Here is a 25218-nt window from a genome sequence, read left to right on the forward strand (position 1 = left end):
ATAGCTGTGTATATCCTTTATGGTTTTTCACTTTCTTTCATTTATTAGTTGTGTTTGTATACTTTTATATATCACATTCTGCAGTCGCAAGACTTATTTAGAACAGAGGCCCTGAAGAAAGCCTTAGGAGTTTACACCCGTTTGGCTGAAACATGTCGGCCCCTCTGCAGCTATTTGTTGAAACTGCTATTATTGCGCTGTTCTTGGTTTTAATCTGAAAGATACTGGCAGCTATTAAAGTTGTTTCGTTGCCTTTTTCTATTCATTTTAATCTCACCCACTTCTTGTTTCTGCACTGCACTAGTTCCCCTTTTCTGATCAAACATATGGTCTTCGAGCAACACTGGAGGGTTATCCCTCATGGAAGGTTTGGATTACGTCTCAATGATCTAGAGACTTACCATCCCTACCTTGGATGACCAAATGATAAAATAGATCATTACAACACTTTGATAGGAATCCATTTTTATGGGGATACACCTACTGTTGCTGGTGACTATGTGCGTTGACATATGCACTCTTGCTTGAATAGCTTACAGGGATTCTTCCTCTGCTACCTAGGATTGGACATTGGTTGTTTCACTTGTGAGAACACATTTAGTTCTCTTATAGACTCTCGGGTTTTTTACAGTATTTCATGTCTGGTTTTTAAGTCAGTGGTACTTTGCATTCTGTGAATTTTGGGTTAATGTTTGCGGTGTTGAAACGGCTGTCTGTAGGTGTTACACGTCACGGGGCCACTTAGGACCTGTGCATGATGAGCTCACACAGGGTCAGCAGCAACTGGATCAGCACGGTTAACGTTTTATCTTGTGGTCCGGGTAAGCATGAAAAGAACGTTTGCTAATGGACCATGTTGGGGAATTAATTGTTTTTCTGAAAGATATCATAAATCATTTGTAAAATGAGCTAACCATGATGCTCTTTCATCTCATACATTTGAACAACACTGCAATTTTCTGGGGCTGCGATGTTTTGATATTTAAACACAAAAGATGTCCCTTATTTTGCATGTTGTTTAATACTTGCATAATTAATTCATTCTTGTGAACTCTGGTCCTTGACTTTACACTTATCCTTAAGTGTATGAAGGCAGCTATTCTATTGTTTCTACTGGGAATTTATATTTAATGTAACTTTTACCCATTCCGGTGTTTATGGCCTGGCAAATGATTTGCATTGTACTGCCTGCATTTGGCAGCTTTTGGTAAAACACAGTTTTATCCAGGTTGCAAGATTGCAGGACATAAACAATGGGGATAGGCAGTAAACTTCAGGGAAGGAAACCCTGTCTTGTCTTTGATGTGCTCGCTGCTCTTGTGATCGCGGAATTAGCAGATGTGCAGCTTCCATTCTGAGCCTCATGTTGCTGATGGAAAGTTCAGCAGGTACAGCCAGCACCATGAAGCCCAGAATGGAAGTGCATCGGCCTATCGTTCCGCTCTGCTATGGAAGCTGCAGTGGTGCTGGGACAATTTACAGAGTGAGAGTGTTGCCGTCAATGTTACATAACTAAAATGAAAAGGATTGTGAAAAAAGGATAGCACAAAAAACAAGTCTCACAAATGCCTTTTAAACCTTCTTTCTGAAATTTGCTTTAAAACGCACTATTTGCCATGTCACCATGCCAGTTATGGTCGATTACTTGTAATTAACACTTGTCCCCAACTTTTAAGCCTTACCACTTCCAAATGTCACCAGCCACCACTGGCACGCACTCTGCAGAACTAGCCCCAGAGGCAAATGCTCCGCATGTAAGGAATATAACTCAATGTACAGTGCTACTTCATGAGGTCTGGGGCCATGTCAGGTTTAAGGACAACCACTGAATATAAGAATGGTTCCAATATAGATGGTTTACATGCACTCCAAATTCAAGTGGATATCATGAAAATCTGGTATAGCTCCGACCCTCTTCAATCAATTTTGGACACCCATTCACAATTAGTTTAGGTACTGAACTGCCAGCATTTGAAGAACCAGTTGTGCATTCGTTTCCTTTACAGCATCAGCCATATGTGTACAATTTCCATAGCATAATAAAAATGCATGCATACTGTGCACGTACCTTGTCCACAAGTAGCCTATATTTACCCAGTGTACATATCTGCATAAACGCATTGCAAAATTGTTTTGCTGCTTATAGAGTATTTTGCCTTTGTTTAATAAGTCTGGAGTTGGCCAAGACCTTTTTGATTTTACTAAATTACATATATATAATATTCTCTTATAGATGCTCTCAGCATGCCTTCTCATTCTGTCTACGCTCCTACACTCACTCACCTCCTCTCCCCATTCCAGCTTTAATTCTCCCTTACCCCATTTCACTTTCACTGCACTGCCCCCTCTTCACTCTTCTGCTACTTTCTCTCCTCTCCTCTTCCTCCCCTCACTTGCCTTTCTTTCCTCGCTTGCACCCCTTTTCCTACTTCCTCTAACTGTGAACTCTGAACTCTCTGCATCTCTTCCCTGACTGTGCCGACTCTTTTGGGACATTCCAAATCTCTTGGCAGCTGGACCATCCTTTTCGTGGCCTGAAGCCCGGAATCTTGTTCAGGAGATGTACAATGGGTGGGGTGATGCGGTTGACGCACAGGGTTTTTTATTATATTTGCTATTCCGAAGGGCTTCGGTGTGAGTGGTAAGAAAGAACACGCTTGAAGAGGTGTGATGGTGGTGGTATGGACGCAGAGGCGCAACTAGAGCCAAATTTCGGGGGGGGCTAAGAAAAAAATTCGGGGGGGCTGAAACTTTAATCAGTAGGTAGAGTGGAGCTGCAGGGCCTCCAACAATGGGTGAAACAACAGCAACGCCTAATTAACATTCAAATGGTCTTTTAAAGACCTGTGAAACGTTTGGGTGCGGCTGTGTGTGTGCGCCCGGGATCTGTCTCATTCCGGGCTGCCACACATGACGGGGGGGGGGTCTGAAGCCCGGTGAGTCCAATGGGTGTTGCGCGCCTGTATGGAAGGGGTTTGTGGTAGGGTGACCAGACATCCCTGATTTTCCAGGACAGGAAGGTTATGAAGCTTTTTTTTCATTTTAAGTACGTCTCATGTTTTTAGAACAATGATCAAATCGTCCTGCAAACCAAAGCACTGTTGGAAGTTGTGTTCATGTTTCCAGAGTTTTTAAAGGCATGTCTAATGTTGGAAATAATGTATCTGCCTCTTTCAAGCAGTGCAGGTGAGGGCCGCCCGCATGCTCAGAGGAGTCAGAGTGGGAAAGAGGGCAGGGGGCTCAGGGCTCAGGGTGCTGAGGGTTTCGATCCAGCCAGAGGCGCACATTTACATAGATAATCTAGCAAATGTGTGTGTATATATATATATATATATATATATATGTATATATGTATATATATATATATATATATATATATATATATATATATATACACACATACAGGGCTTTAGGTAGGATGGAAAAACTGGGGGGTCTCAGAAAAGGGCATGGCCGATGTAATTAAGGGTGTGGCTTAAAAGCACCTAAACTGAAAATCTATTCTTAGCTTAGGCAACAGCACCTCTGCACTTTATTTACTCTCCCCATGAGTGTACAATTTTACTTTATATTAGCCACTAAACTACTGCATGGTATAGAATTTTAGAGGGGGCTGCATCTCATTATTTGTCAGAGCGCTTACACAGTGATACATTTATAGCCATGGAGATCTACATTACACTAATGTGCGATAATCTGCTGCATCACTAAATACTTATAAGGGCCCAAATGCGAGACCAAAGGCATTGCAAATGCATGTTTAGAAATGTTCAGGTTTGGTAGGTTTTTCTAGGTGCCAGCAGAGCTAGGGCCCAAAATGTTCAGCTAACTGAATGGCAAACAAAGTTTAGCTTTCAGTGGAAAATGTTGATGTGTCTATGTTGTGTTCTGGGCACTTTCTTGTTGCAGGGGCTAGGCCCAGCCACATAAGTGAAGTACTATTTTTATTGGGGACTTGGGGACATGCTTGGTGATAGGAAATTGGTAGCTCCCACAAATTCCAGTACTTTTTATGACAGAAATATGAGGAAAATGTGTGCTTTTAGCAAAAGTTTGAGGTTTGCAAGGGCGATGGGGTAAAATAAGCCAATGAAAGCTAGGCAAGTTAGACCTCCCTGTAATCTCCCAGGTATCTTGTTTTCAGAAATATTCAGGTTTAGGAGGTTTCCCTGGGTGCCGGCTGAGTTTGGGCCCAAAATTCCTTGTTAACCAAATTGCAAATCTATATAAATAAAAATGTAAATGTTCGTTTGTTCAAAATCGTAAATCTCCGAAAGTTCTTCACCGATTGCTTTGAAGTTTTGACACAATGTTGGATTCGAATACGCACGTCTTTTCATATACATAACGTTAGATTCTAATACGCGCATGTTGAATACGCGTGTGTTGTTAATCGAAAGCCCAAACAGACAAATAAAAATGTCAATGTTCGTTTGTTCAAAATCTTAAATCGCTGAAAGTTCTTCACCGATTGCTTTGAAATTTTGACACAACGTTGGATTAGATTAAGCGCATGTTTATATATACACAACGTTGGATTTGAATACGTGCATGTCCAATAGGCACGTGTGACAGGCACGTGTTTTTAATTGAAAGGCCGAACTGACCCTATCGATTTGGTTGCTGCGCAACAACTACAAGGGGCGCATAGAGACAATAGTCTACATATATTAGGATGGACAGTTGGTGTCAGGATGGCAGACTGGGAAGTGGGTTGAGGGAGGGGGGAGGGGGGAGGAGTCGGTTCACTTTGCAACATTAAGAAGGGATGCATAGAGAAAATAGTCTACAAATATTAGGATGGACAGTTGGTGTCAGGATGGCAGACCTGGAAGTGGGTGGAGGGAGGGGGAAGGAATTGGTTCACTTTGCAACATTAGGGCGTGTTTATCTATACACAACGTTGGATTCGAATACTCGCATGCCCAATACGCATGTGTTTTTAATCAAAAGGCCAAACAGACCCTATCGATTTGGTTGCTGCGCAACTACTACAAGGGACTCATAGAGACAATAGTCTACATATATTAGGATGGACAGTTGGTGTCACAATGGGAGACTGGGAAGTGGGTGAAGGGAAGGGGGAGGAGTTGGTTCACTTTGCAACATTAAGAAGGGACGCATAGAGACAATAGTCTACATATATTAGGATGGACAGTTGGTGTCAGGATGGCAGACCGGGAAGTGGGTGGAAGGAGGGGGGAGGAGTTGGGTCACTTTGCAACATTAGCGCATGTTTATATATACACACAATGTTAGATTTGAACATGCGCATGTCCAAATACGCGCGTGTTTTTAATCGAAAAGGCCGAACAAACCCTATCGATTTGGTTGACTCTTTTCTTTCTCTACCATTTAACCTGACTGAGCCACAGCAATGCGTGGCTGGGTACAGCTAGTTGCAAATAAAAAGATTGGTTTTCTGTGGAAAAAGTTTGCGCCCATGTTGTGTTTTGGGACATTTCGTGTTGCGGGGACCAGGCCCACCCACACAAGGGAGGTGCCTTTTTTATCGGGACGCTTAGGGGATTGCTGAGTAGTATAATATTGGGGCTCCCCACATATTCCAGTACTTTCCATCACACAAATTTCAGGAAAATTTATGTTTTAAGCTAAAGCTTGAGGTAAGCAAAGGCTTCTGATTTAAATAACTTTGTAAGCACCACAAAAGTTACGCTACCTTCAACTCACCTGGGTGTCGATTTGTGTATGTTTGGTATCTTTTCTCTAGCTATCGACTGAGATAGAATTCAAAATCCACACCTACACAAATTATTAAAAAAAGAACTAGTTTTATGTCAAAAAAGTTAATGCCTCTATGTTGCGTGTTGGGCCCTTTCCTGTAAACCAGGCCTACCCACCCAAGTGCAGCACTAATATTATTATCGGGGAGACTTGGGGTACTGCTGAGTGGTAGGTAATTTGTGGCTCCCCTCAGATTCCAGAACTTTTCATCAATGAAACGTGAAAACCATTTGTGCAAACCACACCATCCTGGACTCTTCTGAGTGAATAGTTATCAGAACTTTGTATGTTCGGTAGGTTTTCCTAGATGCTGGCTGAGTTTGAAACCAAATTCTTTAGCTAACCAAATAAAAAAAAGAGACAGGTTTTAAGCAGAAAAAGTTGATGTGTCTATCACTGTTCCCTCGAAGCTGCGCGGCTGTGCACGTGGGCACCTCAGTGCCCCCGAGCGCGCAGTGCTGTGTGTGTGGCGCGCACACACATACCAAGAGGATTCACGCCACCGCTGCAGCGCGAAAAACAGGCATTTCGAACTTGCCGAGGAAGAGGCAAATTTCTTTTGTTTTCTAGAGTGAGGCTCTGGGGCTCATTGTGGGCTTTTGTTTAAAGCATTTGTGTTAATTGCAGAGATTGATGAGCTGCGATTAACATGAATGCTTTTTAAAAAAAACACACAATCTGCCCTGCAACCACACTGTAGAAAACACAAGAAATGCAGCACCAAACACAGCGTGTGCTTTTAGAATCACCTAAATGCACATGCTGTGTTTGTAGACCTGCTGCATTTCTTCTCCTAATAGTGCTGTGCGTGCTGCTGGGTGATTGTGTGCCTTTTTGTAAAGTTTTCACGTTAATTGCAGGTCATGAATGGCGCTGCCATTAACATGAAAATGTTAAGAAAGGCGCACAATCACCCTGCAGGTGTGCTCTAGTAAGGGAAGAAATACAGCAAGCTTACAAACGCGGTATTTGCTTCCAGGGACCAGGTGACATATTTGCGGACCAACGGCGCGGACAATGAACAGAAATAAAGTGATTATTGTGAAACGTGTTAGGAGGAGGGTGACTTTGCAACTCATGTTTTCCTGACCACCTCTTTCGCCTCTTTAATGGACGTGTAACCAAGATCCACAATGTTACTTTATTAGTATATGGATGTTTGCGCTGTTGTCATTGAGAATGTTTTCAGCCTGTTCCACTATTTGAAAAAATTTACATAACCTTTAAAAAATATTTTAGGTTGAATGAGGCGGAGGGCTTGGGATTGGGAAGGGAGGAAGCGGCACTCTTCGCAGCAATAAAAGTTGAAAATTACAGAGGCTCTGGATATTGTTTGACTCCTGCCCAGCACTGTTTCCAAGGAATCAATACAGGGGTAGGTATTCACCCATGTAGACATTTATACTGAGGAAGAACTGTGCCCATCGGCAAGGAGCATAACGGGGGAGGAATGTGCACACCATCAAGAACTCAATTCAAGAGAAAATGTGCACCGCTCTAAAATGCTAACACTGGGGAGAAAGGCACACCTCTAAATATTACATACTGAGATAGACGATTATGAATACGAAAGCAATACTGCCCGAGAAATGGGCAGTTCTCAAAGACAGTACTAATGGGGAGAAATGCATATCTGTAGAACAGTAATAATGAGAGAAAATGTGCACCGCTGTCAAACAAATGCTGAGAAACATAGCAACATCTGTAAAACTAGACATACTGGGAGAGAAAAGGGCTCACTGGAAAGACAGATACTGTAGGACATATGCAGATCTGTAAAACATTGGTATTATGGGCGAAATGTGCATAGATGTGTAAAGCTAATGATTGCACACATTTGTGCACAACTATCATACACAAACAAGTAAGTGAAGTGATATGCCCTGGATAGTTAAAGTCTTGCTTTTACTTCCTCCCCTTATCTCCAACGGCTCAGGATCCTGCAGTGTCAGAAGGGAAGGGAGGCACCCGGAGGGCAGAACACGTACATTCTCTACCCTCAACTTGCACTTCTGAGGGGTAGCCATTAGCATGGACTCCCAAACTCCTGCAGTCCGACTGTTCCTCTGAGTGCCTACATAACAACACCCCTTCCCAACACACCACAGGCATTGCACTTGACTGGAGTGGAGCTGCAACCTTGGGGCCTCTGTGTGTGTGCAGGGTGAATAAAGAGTACTGTGACTGTATGAATGCAGGGTAAGTGAAATGCCCGTGTGACTGCAAAGTAAGATATGAGACTGTACGAGTGCAGGGTGATTGGTGTGCCTTTGTGCCTGCAGAGTGAAATATGCAAGTCCACTGTGTGAGCGCAACCCAAAGGATGTGCCTGTGTGAGTGCGTGTGTGGAGGTTCATTAGTTTGCCTCCGTGAGAACTGGGGTGAGTGCTGGGGGTGCATGGTGAGCAATGTGTCTGTGTGAGCGTACAGTGAGTTGTGTGAATATGAGTATACTGGATGAGGGGTGTGAATGCACTCAGTGAGTGGTGTGCACTAGTGAGAGCAGGGTGAAAGGTATGCTTATGTGAGTGCAGGCTGAGCAAAGCGGTGTGCGGTATGTAACTGTTACAACGCGATTTTTACCACGCATACTGTTACCACGCATACCATTACAACGCAGGACCCTTTACAACTCATACCTTTACAACGCATGACATTACATCGGAGATACTATTACAACGCATGCCATTACAACGTAAGTATAGGTAAGTATATCATTTTATTTTACCTTTTTTTTAATTACCAAAATATTAAAAATAAATTAATTTAATTAATTAAAGTAATTTTATATATAGTTTGGGTTTTGGGGTACAGGGGTATTTTTAGGGTTCAGGGCTGGGTTTGGGGGTACAGGGGTAATTTTAGGGTTCAGGGCTGGGTTTGGGTTTTGGGGTACAGGGGTATTTTTGGGGTTCAGGGCTGGGTTTGGGTTTTGGGGTACAGGGGTATTTTTAGGGTTCAGGGCTGGGTTTGGATTATGGGGTACAGGGGTAATTTTAGGGTTCAGGGCTGGGTTTGGGTTTTGGGGTACAGGGGTATTTTTAGGGTTCAGGGCTGGGTTTGGGTTTTGGGGTACAGGGGTATTTTTAGGGTTCAGGGCTGGGTTTGGGTTTTGGGGTACAGGGGTATTTTAAGGGTTCAGTTTTATAAAAAACCTTACATTAAATAAAATACATTTATTTTAGTAATTTTAATATTTATTAAAAAAAGTATATATATATATATAATTTTAAAATCACAATGACATTAACAAAAAATTTATTTAATACATGAAAATAATTAAATATTTATGAATTACATTTAAAAAAAAAATAGTATATTAATATTTAAAATTAATATACTTACCTATACTTACGTTGTAATGGCATGCGTTGTAATAGTATCTGCGATGTAATGTCATGCGTTGTAAAAGTATGCGTTGTAAAGGGTCCTGCGTAGTAAATATTGCGTTGTAATGGTATGCGTGGTAAAAGTATGCATTTTAACGTCATACATCCAGCGGTGTGCATCTGTGAACACAGGATAAGAGGAGCAAGGTGTTTGCATGAGTATAGGGAGAGTGGTGAGTCTTTGTGAGGTCATTTGCATATTTTCAATGAATTGCTGCAAGGTTTCTTGAAATGTATGATGAAAATGCACCGGTTGCACCCATTTTTTCTAAATTTTTAATTAGTCTCGTAGTAACCCCGTCTCCGCGGTTGATTCAAGCTCAATTGCTACGCTCTCTCGCGCTTTCTCGCACTTTTAATTCAACTCAAAGTGTTCTGCCTAACGACTTTTTAAAAGCACCAGCCACCACTGCCTAAGCTTAAAAGTGGAAGCACAAATCATTTGTCTCCGAGCCATGGGTTTTCTGTCAGCAGCACTTGTCCTCCGTTTTTCAACAAGAGCAGTTCAAGCATGAATGGCAAAATATGCTAGTTTGCAAATGTTTCTATATAATTCTGGTTCTTTAAATAATTACAGCATAATGCATCAACTGCTGCATAATTTGACAATTGTAACTAGAAAATTGTTTGTATCTCAAACGGACTAAATGTTACTAAAAAATTGTGAATAGTGTTTCTGCGAAGTCGACGGCCCTTTGCAAAGGTGGACTGATCACGTTGTCACTGCTGGATTAGTATGTCACCGGTGTAGCTACCACCCACTGGTGTGTCCAATTTTTGCAGCATGTGTGTGCTTCTGGTCACCAAAAGGGTGGTGTGTTTGTGGGAAAACAGCAGGCAAGATCCGCTCCATGGATCACCCATGTGATGGCTGGTACCCCCAGAGTTGACTCACATGAAGGCTGATTGGTGCATGGCTAATTGATCTGTTAAATTCTGGCCTGCCTGCTCAGCACTGTTCATGAATATTCTATCTCTGACGCATAGCGTTTTAAATTTGATGGCGCAGTTGCATGCTCATATATGTTAGACAATTTTAGTGTGCTGGTGCTGCCTCATTGGCAATGTGCCTCAATTGCAGTATTGTCAGAGTGGAGCTAAAATACGTGACAAATGCATTTTAATGCTGTGATGCGGACACTAGCATTAAAATGCGTTAGTCAAAAGCCGGATGCGGCCCTATCCTAACCCTGCCCTGAACCTGCAAAAAGTAAAATTATAATAACAGCGTTATTATAACTTTATTTTTCCCGTTCAACGAGAGCATTTGTTAAAGTTTTTGTTAATCGCAGCACCCATCATGAGCTGAAATGAACATGAAAACTTGAACAAATGCACGCAATCATCCCGTGGTCCAGCTCTATTAAGAAAAGAAATGCAGCAACATAGCTGCCAAGGTTTCAAATTGATATGCAGGATGTTTTCAAACCTGCCTTAACACCATTCACGTGCATCTGTATGTGAGTAAATGCACTGTCGTTTCACTTTTTTAAGCAAAGGTTTGGAGTGATATTTGGCGCTGCACCCACACGCGCGTCTGGTTACTGGTGCACATAGCCTTGGTTGCAGTGCACATAGACCTTACACTGCCGCACACAGACGAAAGAAATTAGAAGGAACATTGGTGTCTATGTTGCATTTTGGGCTCTTTCCTGATGCAGAGGCTAAGCCTATCCACACAAGTAAATAGGCCTTTTTTATCCAAAGTCTTGGAGAATGTTGGGTTGTAGGAAATTGATGGCACCTCACATATTCGAGAACTTGATATCACAGAAATGTGAGGAAAATATGTGCTTTTAGAAAATGTTTGATGTTTGCAAGGGCTTCTGGGTAAAATGAATGGTGAGAGCCACACAAGTCTCCCCATGGACTCTCCTCGCTGTCTAGTATTTAGAAATGTGCAGATATGATAGTTTTCCCTAGATTTGGGCTTATCTATGGGCCAAAATATACAGCTAACTGAATTACAGTTTAATAATATTTTTCAGTTGAAAAAGTTGATGTTTTCATTGTGATTTATGTGCTCTTTCCTGTTGCGGGTCATAAGCCCACCCACAAAAAGTGATGTACCATTTTTTATGGAGACTTGGGAAATGCTGGGTTGAGGGAAATTTGTGGCTTCCTAAAGATTCCAGGATGTCACAGAATTGTGAGGAAAATGTGTGTTGTTAGACAAAGTGTGAGGTTTGTGAGGCATTCTGGGCAAAATAACTTGGTGAGATCAACACAAGTCATGCCAGCCTGGACACTCTCAGGTGCCTAGTTTCAGAAATGTGCAGTTTTTGTACGTTTCCCTAGGTGCTAGCAGAAGCTAGGGCCCAACATCTACAGATAGCCAAATTGCAAAAAAAGGGTTTGCTTTCAGTGTAAAAAAAGCTGATGTGTCCATGTTGCATTTTGGGCCCCTTCTGTCGTGGAGCTATTCCCCAATACACAAGTGATGTACCATTTTATTGGGGCACTTGGGAAAACACAGTGTGATGGGCAATTGGTAGCTCCCGCACATTACCAAACTTTCCATCAAGAAATGAGAGTAACATTTATTTTTGTCTAAAGTTTGAGGTTTGCAAGGGTTTCTGCGTAAGTATAAATTGTGACAGCCATGCAAGACACATCAATGTGGAATCTCCTGGGTATCTACCTTTTAAAAATATTCCTATTTGTTAGCTTTCCCTGGGTGTCGGCTGAGTTAGGTCCCAAACTCAAAAGCTAACCAAATTGCAAAAAAAAATTATTGGTTTTCAATGGAAAAAGATTATATGTTCATGTTGGGTTTTGGGACCTTTCCTGTCACATGGGCTAGGCCTACCCACACATGTGAGGTGTCATTTGATTGTGAGGCTTAACGGAATGCTGGGGGGTAGGACATTTGGGACTCCCCACAGATTCCAGTATGTCACATGAATGTGAGGACATTTTTTGTTTTTAGCTTACTTTTGAGATTAGAAAGGACCTCTGATTTAAATAGCTTTGTTAGATATGTCAGTCTTAGTGTGGTCTTCCTCCAAACCTTTTGCCTTCCTCCTGCATTTTATTGCTGAGCCTCTTTTGCTGGCCCTAGGACTCTGAACACTTTACCACTGTTAGCCAGTGCTAAATTGAAAGTGCTCCCTCCATAAAACATTGTAATATTAGCTCATCTCCAATTGGCATACTTTACTTAATTTACTTGTAAGTCCCTAGAAAACATACACCCAGGGCCTGTTAATGGAACACTACTAGTGGGGCTGCAGCACCAACTGAGCTACCCACTTAAGTAACCCTTTAAACATGTCTCAGGTCTGCCATTGCAGCCTGTGTGTGCAGTTTTAAATGCCAGTTGAAAATGGCAAAATAAACCTTTTGCCAGGCCTAAACCTTCCCTTTTTATGCATATAAGTTACCATTAGGATAGACCCTGGACAGACCTCCTCATTTTTATATGTCCTGGACTTCAAAAGTGAAACCTCTAGAAGCTTCTCTCCAGTTCAAAAGCACAACTGGGTGCAAATACTAGACCTCAGATACCACCTCTTCAGTACACTTAAGACCGACGGATACACTTCCAGGAAGGAGGACTGCTATACCCTGAAGGAAATGCTGTCCTGCTGTGCTGATCTGATGCCCTCTTGCCTGGGTGAGAACTAGCCCTGCAACTTCACTCTTGAACCCAGGATACCAGGGTGTCTACAAGGGCTAGTCTGCTGACCTCCTGCTCTGAGCCTCAGTGACATTAAAGCCTCCCCAACATACTGTGCAAGCCCCTGGGCCCAGTTGCAGTGAGTTTCAGACCCCCAAGAGGGGTCCCAAATTTTCTTGACCCTAGTTGTGGCATTGAGAGCTGTCAATTGAAGTTTTTGGACTCTTTGCAACCATGAACATGCCCATTCACACCAAGACCTCACCACTCACACTGCAATTTCAGATCAAAGCTCTGGCAGCTGTCTTTTCGCACTACATCATTGACCACTCCGTGAACCTGCAGCATGCTGAGTCCCAAAAACTTGGCATGGTGCAGTTTCACGGACTTTAAGGAATATTGTAGTTACCAATTACGCAAGTTACTGACCGCGATGCAATACACTGGCTTCAGTAATTGTCAGTTGCCGTGTGGGAGTCACCAGATGAACCAGCTATAGATACTGGTTTTCTTTGTTTGTTTTCTTGCCAATCATTATTGCTATTACGGACTTCTTTGATCTCCTACTTCAGAGCTTTTGAATTACGATTACAGATATTGGCCGATTACAGCCGCACCAACGTATGCCTTATAGTTTTGAGGTTGTCTATTCTGTGGCGGCGGGAACCTGAAAGAAGCGCCTCATGGATTGCTGATCCGACTACCAATGGATTTACTTCTTTTACTCGATTACGGATTGAAGTGGATGTCCTTTATCTCTTATCAGGAAACTATGTGAAATTTACAAGCTGTTTGGACACAGCGTCGAGCATACTGCGGAACAATGAGCGCTGGTATATTAACTATAAATACGATGTGACTAGGATTTCGCCATTCCATAATAATTTTTTCACCCTGAGGAAGCTCCCCGAGTGGGAGCAAAACGCGTTGGCTGACAACTTGAATGGAATGTTTTTAAAGTGAATTGTTTTCCAATAAAGAAGTGACTTTTGGCATCTACTCTGGCCTACTGGACTCTGTGAGCTGCGCTCCCCCATTTGGTTTAATCAACTCAATTTCTTATGCAGATAAGTCATGAAATTCTTGATTCTCCTTGGTGTCTATTTTTGCATGCTTGGTACATTTCACTAGGTGCCCGCTGAGGAAAAAAACTAAATTCACACATTCACAAAGTGAAAACAAAGTTTGGTTTTTAGTACAAAAAATTGATGTGTCCATGCTGCGTGTAGGGCCCTTTCCTGTCACAGAAGCTAGGCCTACCTACACAAGTGAGGCACCATTTTTATTAGGAATACTTGGAGTGATGCTGGATGGTAGGAAACGTGTGGCTCCCCACAGATTCCAGCACATTCCAACACACAAACATGAGAAACATGTGTGCTATTATTCAACATTTGAGGTTTGCAAGGGCTTCTTGGTAAAATAAACTAGCGAGAGCCACAGAAATAAAAACCTACTGAACTCTCTTGAGTGTCTTGATTTTAGAAATGTGCTGTTTTGTAGGTTTCCTAAGTGCTAGCAGAGTTTGGTTCCAAAATCATTAGCAAACCCAAACTAAAAAAAGGTGCAGGTTTTGAGTGGAAAATGTTTATGTGTCCATGATATTTCTGGTTGCAGGGGATAGGCCCACCCACAAGTGATGTACCATTGTTTTTATCTGGAATCTGGGAGGAACGCCGGGTGTTAGGAAATTACTGGCACCTCATATAGATTGGTAGCAAATGTATGGCTCTCCACAGATTCAGATATTCCATCAAAAGTGAGAACAATTTGTATTTTTAGCCAAAGTTTGAGGTTTGCAAGGTATTCTGGGTAAGACAAACTGGTGAGATCCATGCAAGTCATGCCACCCTAGGCTCTTCCAGGTGTCTAGCTTGCAGGTTTGGTAAGTTTCCTTGGGTGCCAGCTGAGCTAGAGCCCAAAATCCACAGCTACACAAAATGCAAAAAAGAGGCTGGTTTTCAGTGGAAAAAGCTGATGTATCAAAGTTGCTTGTCCAGCCCTGTTCTGTCACAAGAGCTATGCTCACCAACACCATTGATGCAAAAAGAACAATTGATGGACAGAATGCAGAACAATGTCATACAGTCGCCCCAGTACAGGGATCTGAGCCTAAATGCATTGTTTTTTTGCTCCTCATGCGATTCCAGTTTAAACCCAGCCATATGCACATCCGTATTGACACTGCACCCAATGGAAACAGTCCAACCCAAACTGCCAGACAAGGTCAGTTCCTCCCGGGACTGGAAACAAGCATCCTAGGACCGGTTTCGGGGTTTCACACCTCATCAGCCAGAATAGCTGGACACCAGTGGCATGGAGAGCACGGGATCCACGTCTCTGCATGCCCGTCCCACTCGGGGTGACAAGCGCAAAAAGAACAATTGAATGACAGAATTCAGACCAATGTCATAAATTCACCCCGGTACAGAGATCTGGGCCTTAATCCATCTTTTTTTGCTCCCCATGCCATTCCAGTTTGAACTCAGCCATAGCCATTGAGACTTGAACCTGCACCCAATCTGAACAGTCCAGCCCCAACTGCCAGGCCAGGGCCTTCCTGGACTGGAAACAAGTATCCTAGGACCGGTTTTGGGGTTTCTCCCCTCATCAACTGGAATAGCTTGACACTAGAGGTATGGAGAGCACGGGACCCACATCTGGGCATACTCATCCATCTCGGGGTGAAAAACGGCAAAAGAGCATTTATGGAGAGAATGCAGAACAATCTCATACATTCACCCCAGTAGAGAGATCTTGGCCTAAATCCATCGTTTTTTTGCTCCCCATGCCATTCCAGTTTGAACCCAGCCATAGCCATTGAGACATGAACCTACACCCAATGGGAACAGTCCAGCCCCAACGGCCAGGCAAGGTCCTCCCTGGACTGGAAACAAGTATCCTAGGACAGGTTTAGGGGTTTCTCCCCTCATCAACCGGAATAGCTTGACACCAGAGGTATGGAGAGCATGGGACCCACATCTGGGCATACTTATCCACCTCAGGGTGACAAATGCAAAAAGAACATGTATGGTGAGAATGCAGAACAATCTCATACATACACCCCAGTAGAGAGATCTTGGGCTAAATCCATCGTTTTTTTGCTCCCCATGCCATTCCAGTTTGAACCAAGCCATATTCAAATCAGTCATGACCCTGCACCTAAAGGAAACAGTCCAGCTCAAACTGCCATGCCAGGCAAAGTCCTCCCTGGACTGCAAAACAAGCATCCTAGGACCGGTTTCGGGGTTTTTGTCCACTTTTTATCTCCAATAGACTGTATTCCTATAAAACCGCCTTTTATTTTATGTGTAATTTGGAACGTGTCTCAACATGCAAAGTGGTTATTGTCTTCACCCAATTGGCCAGCAAGCGAAGGAAGGAACTCTCAGATTTGGAATCATTGAATTATGAAACAGAATAGGTTGTATATTTTCTGAAAAACTCATTGGATGCTTTATTGATTTCATGTGCTGCTATGTAAAATTAATCGATTGACATGGTGTATCTATATCAACGTTGACAATGTGTTTTAAATAATTTTATTAGGGTGAAATTGTTTGACTTTGACTTTGCGGAACATTCATAGTTTAAAATTTGCAAGGGTTTCTGGGTAAAAGAACCTGATGAAAGCCATGCAAGTCTCACCATCATCTGTGCAGATTTGGTAGGTTTCTCTAGATTTTGGGTGAGCTAGGGCCCAAAGTCATCAGCTAACCAAATTGCCACATAAGTTTGCTTTTCAGAGGAAAAATTTGAAATGTCCATGTTGAGCTTTGAGCCCATTCCTGTAGCGGGTGCTAAGCACACCCACACAAGTGATGTACCATTTTTATCCGGAGACTGGGGGGGGAACACTGAGTGGTAGGAAATTGTTGGCTACTGACATATTCCGAAGCTTTCCATCACAGAAATGTTAGGAAAATACGTGCTTTAAGCCAAGGTTTGAGGTTTGCAAGTTGTCCTGGGTAAAATAACCCAGTGGAAGCTATGTCGGTCACGCCACCCTGCACTTTCCTGTGTTTCTAGATTTCAGAAATGTGCAGATTTGGGGAATCCCTAGGTACCGGCTGAGCAAGGGCCCACAAACCTCAGCTAGCCAGGTAGCAAAAAAGTGTTGGTTTTCAATGGAGAATGTAAAGTACAAATGTAATGTTTTGGGATGTTTTCCCGTTGCACAGCTAGGCCTCTACATACAAGTGAGTCACCATTGGTATTGGGAGATTTTGGGGAACACTTTGTGTGTGAAATTCTTTGCTTCCTTTGAGATTTCAGAACTTTCCATACCACAAAAATTAGGAAAATATGTAATTTTTTGCCAATTTTTTTATGTTTGCAAATGCTTCTGGGTGAAACAAAATCAGGTGAGATCCATTAAAGTCATGCCACCACTGACTCCCATGGTTGACACGTTCTCAGAAAAGTTCTGGTTTGATAGGTTCCCTGGGCGGCAGCTGAGCTAGGGCACAAATTCCACATCCTCCAACATTGCAGGCTAGGATAGGTTTTTGGGTGGAAGAATTTGATGTGTCCATGTGACTTTTTTACCTTTTCCTAACATGGTCAAAAGGCCCACTCACACAGGTAAGGCTCCATTTTTATCACGAGATGTGGAAGAATGTTGGGTGGTGGAAAATATTTGGATTCCTGCAGATTCCAGAACTTTCCTCACAGTAATGTGAAGAAAATGGGTGTTTTTAGGCACTGCCTGAGGTTTGCAAGGCCTTCTGGTTACAAACGCCTCACTAGAATCACAGAAGTGACACCACCTTGGACAGCCCCCCGGAGTCTAATTTTCAGAAATGTCTGAGCATGTTAGGCTTTCCTTGGTGGTGGCTGAGCTCTGGGCTAAAAACAGATACCCACATGGTAAAAGCAGTATGTATTCTGCTGGGTAAAATAAGATGCCTCCAGGTTGTGTTTTGGCGTGTAATATGTTGCACGTACAAGTGGGGTACCAGGTGTATCAACAGGTATGTGAGAACACAGAATAGTAGAACATTTGTTAGTGTCAACTGGATGTCTTTGCATTTGTGCCATTCCAATATAAGCCAGTGTGTGAGAAAGAAGGCTTTTTGCAAAATGCCATCTTATTCACATGCTAGTATGGGTACCCACAAAATCAGAAATGCACAAATAGCCAATGCTCCTAGTCTCAGCATCTGGCATACATTTCAGAAAAGCACACGCTTCCTTCATACGCATTTTCACATTTTTATTTTATCATATGAATTGCTCTTCACAAAGTACACAATTAAAACCATTGTAGTATGCAGCTCAGTTGTTGGTTCTGGGTACTTTGGCTTCTTGGAGAACCTAGAAATAATTTTTCATCATCATTTTTCATATTCTTTAATTCAACAGTCATTTACTTTAGTAAAACCTTGTGGGGTCTAAAAAATGCCCCTTTGCTCTATTTAGAATTGTGTCTACTTTTCAGGAATGTATAGCATTTGTAGGTTAAAAGCACAAAAATTAGGGAAAATGGTCTACCACTAAGACAAATGCCTAAACTGTGGTAAACAAATTGCTGTTTTTTATACCCCTCTTTATCTAGCATCTGAAAAAAATTTGGAAACCTGCTTCCAACTCAGCAATGGATTATATTAATTTTTTACTGACTGCATTACCTGTATACATTTGCACTGACTAGGTATGCAGACAATTTAACTCAAAACAGGAAAGGCCTTGCGGTCAAACACAAATTCTTACTGGAAACAAGCAAACTTAAATCCATATACATCTTACATGTCACTTCCCATTCTGCAATCCAGGAATGTTTCACTTCTTCTTCACCTCCCAATGTCAGATCAATAACTTAATAAATGTAATTTCTGACCTCCTCTTGACCTCTCCTATTAAACACCCTATACTACAATCCTTGGAGACTTTAACCTCCCTAACAACAGAGGCCCAACAATAAGACACCCTTCTCAGCATCATCACTTGAGGCATCATGATACAACCAGGGAAAGGGTTTAACCAATACCAAGGTCACCTCCTCAACTTTTTTATCACACCCTTATCAACCATATACTATAGTCTGTCTATGCCTCTGAACTGACAATAATACCATCCCTATCATACTGCACCTATCATACTACACCATGTCACACCAACACGTGCTTCATGCTGGTAATATACTTATTTAGGTGAAGTCCACCATATGTTTAAAGCCACTATTTAAAATGAAGGACACACAAGCAATAATAGCTGTAATTAGTTACCAAGGATCCTTGTTGTTACTTCAGCAGCAAAGTACTTTTATCTTCTACTGTCAAAATTAACTGCATCAGTTTGTAGTGACAATTAAGGACCTAGTTTAGACTTTGGTGAGTACTTTCTTTGAAGTAACAGAGGATATAATGGACTTATAATAAGGCAGACTGAATGTTCGTCACATTCGTGACAGAGAAACCCATCTGTCAAACTCGATTTCAGGATCTAACTAGGCATGCAGATATCCCTACAGAAAAGAAGGAGACCACTTCCGATCTAGCTAATAACATCTCCTGTGGATCATCTCACACCCAAAGCAAAGACAGCAGACAGCCAAACTGTAGAGAAAAAGAAAAAAGGAAAACAAGGAAGCAGCCTTTCACCATCTTCACCACCAGGGTCGGAAAAATATCCCTGTAACAATCAGAAATGCATCAACCAATCTCCAATTCAAAAAAGAGCTGAAAAACAACCTCTTCATACAACACTACCTCTTAAAACATGAACGTCCCTCATTAATTATTACCTACTGCAGCACTCTCTTTGCTGGCATTCTTTTTATCATACTTTTGACCTCTATATACAGTGCTTGTTTCCCACAAGTGGGTTCACGCTCTAAAATTGCCCACATGCTCACATACATGAAAGCCGTGAACTATTCTTACAAAATGAACATTCACATTCACATTTGTTGAATTCGTTGTGTGCCAGTTACTGTCCATTTCTGTTCTGTTTGTTTTAACATTCGTATAGCTACTCGAAAGTAAATTACTCCTGAAACAGACTACAATAAATACATGGTTCTCTTTAACTGTGAATAACGTTGTTCTACTTACTGTAATTATACTCAGAAGCTCTTGTTTGTCAATTGTTCCATTCCCATCTGCATCATACAGCTTAAAATACCACTTTAGTTTCTGGTCTATTTTTCCACGGAGAAACAAATTTATGGCTGCGATAAATTCCAAAAAGTCAATAAATCCATCCTACAATGAAAAATAGCAGAAACAATTTAGATATTGCTATATTAGGGTTTACTTGTTTTATGTTATCTTTGTACATTGATGCGGGCATATTCGAACAATGTTGAACCAAAATAAAAGATAACAATGCGTTCATGTAATCATAATGTAATTAGAATAATTGTCATGTTATGTATGTCACACAATGTGCAGAGACTGCAAACAAGTATTGTATGCATGACTTGAGTGGCTACATGAAATGGGAAATATATCTATCTGAAATCATGATATATCATAGCAGAAAGAGGGGCAGTGGCGCTCAATGTGCGATATGAAAAATAAGCACCATCAGGCACATGCATCAAAAGTAAAACTGGTCGCAAACGGGCAGATTCTCAAAATCTGCCCCTTTGCGACCAGTATTTTTGCATTTGGGATGCATCATCCCAAATGCAAAATCTCAATTTAAGTAATCTCTAAATTGTGATTACTTAAATTGTGATTGCATTTAAGAAACCGCAAATTGAGATTCCTTAAATGCAATGCATTAAAGTAAAAAAATTAACGATTTTGCTAATATGGGTAGCAAATTACCATCAATTTGTACTTGATGGTAGTTTGCAAAAACTTTGAAAAGTGCACTAAAGTGCATTTTTCAAAGTTCCATTTTACACACACACATGCCCTGAATTGTGCATGTGTGCCACCTGCCACTTTAAAAATAGCAAAAAAGTGCTTTTTTAAAAGGAAATCGCAATTACCACCAACTTGAAGTTGGTGATAATTTGCGATTCCTTAAGGCAATATCGCAATTTGTGATGCCTTCTTCCATAGCATTTAGAGAATCACAAATTGCAATTCTCTAAATGCTTGCTCAAAATATGGAATCGCAATTTTTGCGATTCCCTATTTTACGAGTAGGTTTAAACTTACCTACATAGCACAAAGCTAGATTGCGATCGCAAACGCTGAAATTCTGCAAATTTCAGCATTTGCGATCGCAATTTGGCTTGCACATCTGGCCCAAAGTTGCTTAAAAGGAAATTGCTTATGGCTATGTAACCCTGTTACATTTTCTACACGTCCAGGCGAGTGGTGAGGAAATCTTCACAGGAACATAAACTCCTCACCCTCAAAGTGTGCCTTGCTTCATCCTAGGGATCTCTAGTCTCACAAGAATGTTCCGTTAGAGAAGATTAGGGTATGTTTTTTGTTTATTTTGTCCCCTGGTTCAGTCAAGTCCCTAAATATCATTTTAAGCCCCAAAACTGAGTTCTTGATGTCAAAACTGTGTCTTTTTAAAGTGGAGCCAGAGTTCACATATGATTAAAATGCATAAAGATGGACAGACATTTTAATGATGTATGCTAGTAGTATAATTACAACTAAATAAAGCACAGAGAATCCTATGTGAATTTTTTTGAGTCGAAGTAGACAACCTTCTTCACTAAAATAGTGCCTCCTATGGTATTGAATATTCATCATAACTATTTCAGTGCATCGTCCCCAGGTATAGACTCTGGGAAGGTAACAAACCCGCTGTAGTGCTTCCGTTTTAATGGAGAGCAGTTACAGGTTTCTCAGGGAGGTAGTGTGGCAGTGCTTGAGCTCAGAGCTCAACCATCACACAACAGCACAATAAATGAATGTCTAAAACAGTAGTTACCATTAAAAGTAAGTACTTTAATGCACACAATGTCAGGGAAAAGACAATCCTATCTCTGACTCCCTACTTTCATTAGAATATTTATTGTCATCCATCCTACAACTTTTGGAAAAATTTGTGGGGGGATCCGATTGTGTCTTGGACACAGTGACCAAGATTCTAAAGGTCCTATTGGCCACTCAGAAAGAGAAGGATATAGTCCAAGTGCAGTCCTCTTCTCCTCCAGCACTAAATGGGGAAGATATAAAAGATCAGCAGTCCAAAAGCAATAAAACTGTGATTGAAGTAATTGAAGAAGGAAATCTAAGTGTCAACGTTATAGAAGTACATCCCTCTGAAAATCCCCCCCCAAAACTAGGGACCGACCTTTTTACAATCTTTAAGAAGCAATTGGGTGAGGGAGATATAGAAGTGGGGGAGGCTTCAGAAGAAAACGGCAACAAAGGGAAGTTACGGGATTTAAAGAAGAAGGGAAAAAACAAAAGAAAATTGCTGAGACGGATAGAAAAAAATAGGCGGAGGAAAATCCTCTTTAGAAAACACCTTAATTCATCCTCAAATAATGGGGTTCCCTACATTCAGGCGGTAGCTGAAAAGGAGAATAATACTGAACCCAAGAATAACATGGGAAATTTCGCACCCCTATCTGTGATCATGCCCGCAATATCCCTGAGTCCCGCTCCCCCCCTCTTATTAAAAGTAGACCCAAATATAACCTCCCAACAAGCTTTCGTTGCTAGGGACATAATAGGGTCCAACACTCCCACATTTTTGGGTCAAGATCATAAACCCTCGAGCAAAGCGGGCGCAACACTCAATCCCTTGGCGCCATCTTTCTCGGGAATAGTAGCAAAAGGAATTACACCAGCTGAGTCTAAAGAAAAAGGTATAGATACTCTATGGGTGGAATTCTGTCCCCTGTTCGATACCGAATGTATTTTGAACAGATCCCTCTTACTCAAATACTTTCAAGAATCGGCCAACTTGAAATTGATACAATCGGCTGACTTAGATAGAGTACAAATATTACAATCAGAAGTGGGGATGACAACTAGGGTGAGGTTCTACTCTAAGTTAGTAGCCAACCTTATTCTACAACGTTCAGAAGATTTACAGAGCAGAGGGATAGACGTCATTCCGGTTTTGGGTCATTCAGGTCAAAATAAGGTTTCTTCCAAACCCTCCCAGAAACCCCCATTCTCCCTGTTGCATGCAGCCACAGGGCGTATAAATAAACCTGGGGAACTAACAGAGCTAAAAATATGTAAGTCTAAGGACTGCATGGTCTTTTAGGATTGGTTCAAGACCTACACGACAACACATGGTGTAGAGTATTATTGGGGGGGGGAAAAGGCCTATCCCAGCTCATACCATCCGCAAATGGCCTCAAACAGGGTTGCCTCCTTGCCCCCCTGTTATTTTCCCTATATGTAAGTGACCTTCCCCGTATATTATCTGCAGGTGACGGTATTGCCCCTCGCTTAGGAGACTCATACATCTCTTGCCTAATGTATGCGGATGACATATTGATCTTAGACCTCACCCCAAAGGGACTTAACAATCGTCTCCAATTATTACATGCATTTTCCGAAGAGCATTACCTGAAAATAAACATCTCTAAAAGTAAGGTAATGTGTATGGAGGGGAGGAAAAAACTAAGATTAGAAAACATCAGCTGGGAATTGGGAGGAAAGAAATTAGAAAGAGTAGTATCCTACGTATTCTTGGGCAAGGTTGTGAACAGCAATCTAAGCAATAAATCACATATTGAAAATAGCACCCACAAGGCAAAAACACAGGGAAATGGCTTAAGAGCACTATATAAGTCGACTGGTAAAAGGCACTTTGATTACCTATTGGAGGCATTCCGGGCAAAAATCCCCCCAACTTTGCTTTATGGTATAGAGTTTATTGAATTAGCTGAATGGGGCTTCTTAGATACAGTTGAGGGATCCCTCTTGAGAAGCTTAATATCAGCTAATAATAGCTGTAGCACTGCAGCTCTTCGTCTGGAACTCGGGCTAAGAAGCAGCTGGGCACAGGCTCTGGCAGGAGTCATTCGCTGGGTAATATGTCTGATCAAGGGAAAGCCGGCATCATTAAGATCCCTAATTAAAAAAGAGTTGATGGGCCCATTAAAAGAGTACTCTTCGCTTATAAGGAATTATAGGAAGGCCCTCAAACTCTTGAATCTGGAGGAAGTTTCCCTCCTAGCCCTTTCTACTCAACAACTAAAGCTCACATTAAAGCATGCCACCTGGAAGTTGAGCTATGAAAGGGATCGTACCCTGACCTTACAAAAAAGGGGGACAAACCAAGCTGTTGATTCTTGTATGGTAAAACAATTACAACCCTACGTCACTTGGAATATGCCCCATGGCTTGCGCCGCTTCTGGCTACTCCTTAGGCATGATATACTTCCATTGAATAAGCTGCTAGCTAAATGGTACGGCACTACCAATATATGTAACTTTTGTAACAGCTCAGTCCAAGACTCCCTACATGTCTTGATAGTTTGCCCAGCTCTAATGACGCAGCGTCGGCAGTGGGTAAAGCCTGTATGTATCCAATTTGGTATTTTAAATGCTAAATCTTTGATTAATGCAATCATCTGTCCCCCGAATGAAATTTTCTGTAACAGAATTTTTAACTTTTTTAAATGTTTCTTAGAATTGTATTAGACGAATGGCATATCACTGTTAAATAGGTTGATAACATGTGGTGTTATTTTATTATGTTTAATTTGTATTATTGTAATATGTGGATCTCCACGGAGTTCCAAAATCATATTCAAATAAAATTGAATTGCACACTAAAATGTAATATTACACACTAATACAACCAAATACAAAAAAGTGAGGCTCTCATGCAGTACTGTATCTCTATCTGATATCACCCCCGATTCCCCCTCAGATCTCAGGTGGTCCCTCCCCTCAGGCTAAGAGTTAATAAAAAGATTAGAGCTCAGATTTAGTTCTCACTACTTGACGGTCTAGCACTGAGGGGTATATTTATGAAACTGTAATGCAACGCACAGCAAATCACTTTGATGCGCTGCATTACAGGGAAATGGCAGGAATGTGCTGCATTTATTACAATACAGTGCATTCCCGTCCTTTCCCCGGCTCTTCATGATTCCTTCAGGACTAGCCTTGAGTAAACTTCCCGGGCCGAAGACATTGATTCCTTCATAATGGGCTAGGTTTGATTAATCAAGTCCAGAACTGACCTAAATCAGACATGCCCCTTTTGATTTGTTCGAAAGTTGTACCTTTGGCCTCAGGAACAAGGTTTCCCGTGTGTCTAGGCCATACTTTCAAAGTACTTTCTGTGGTTCCATTATCTCCTCCCTTGTGACCAGGAGTGCTGGCCCAACATTTAAAGATTCTGTTCCATCAGTCTCTCCAACATGCATTGGATTCCTTTCAAGCAGCAATCTTCTTTTTTTTAAGTTTCAAAAAATACGTTTATTGTAAATATAACAAGATATAACATCGTGTAACAAAACATCGCAATCCAATATGAAATGTATCAATAATAGCATATAGGCAAATATTCTTACAAGAAAAGAAATAATTATGGCTGGAAAAAAAATTAAAAAAAGAGAATATAAAAAGA

The 25218-nt window shown here is 41.5% G+C and overlaps 1 protein-coding gene across 1 annotated transcript in view; it reads right to left on the reverse strand.

Moving 5' to 3' along the window:
• GUCA1C (guanylate cyclase activator 1C) overlaps positions 1 to 25218 on the reverse strand; it is a 741913-nt gene that overhangs the window by 430678 nt on the left and 286017 nt on the right. The window contains exon 2 of the mRNA XM_086933363.1: positions 19809 to 19958. Coding sequence (XP_086789489.1) covers positions 19809 to 19958 — 150 coding nt within the window. The remainder of the gene's footprint in view (positions 1 to 19808; positions 19959 to 25218) is intronic.

The sequence above is a fragment of the Lissotriton vulgaris genome, chromosome 8 (assembly GCF_964263255.1).
Source record: "Lissotriton vulgaris chromosome 8, aLisVul1.2, whole genome shotgun sequence".
Classification (NCBI taxonomy): domain Eukaryota; kingdom Metazoa; phylum Chordata; class Amphibia; order Caudata; family Salamandridae; genus Lissotriton; species Lissotriton vulgaris.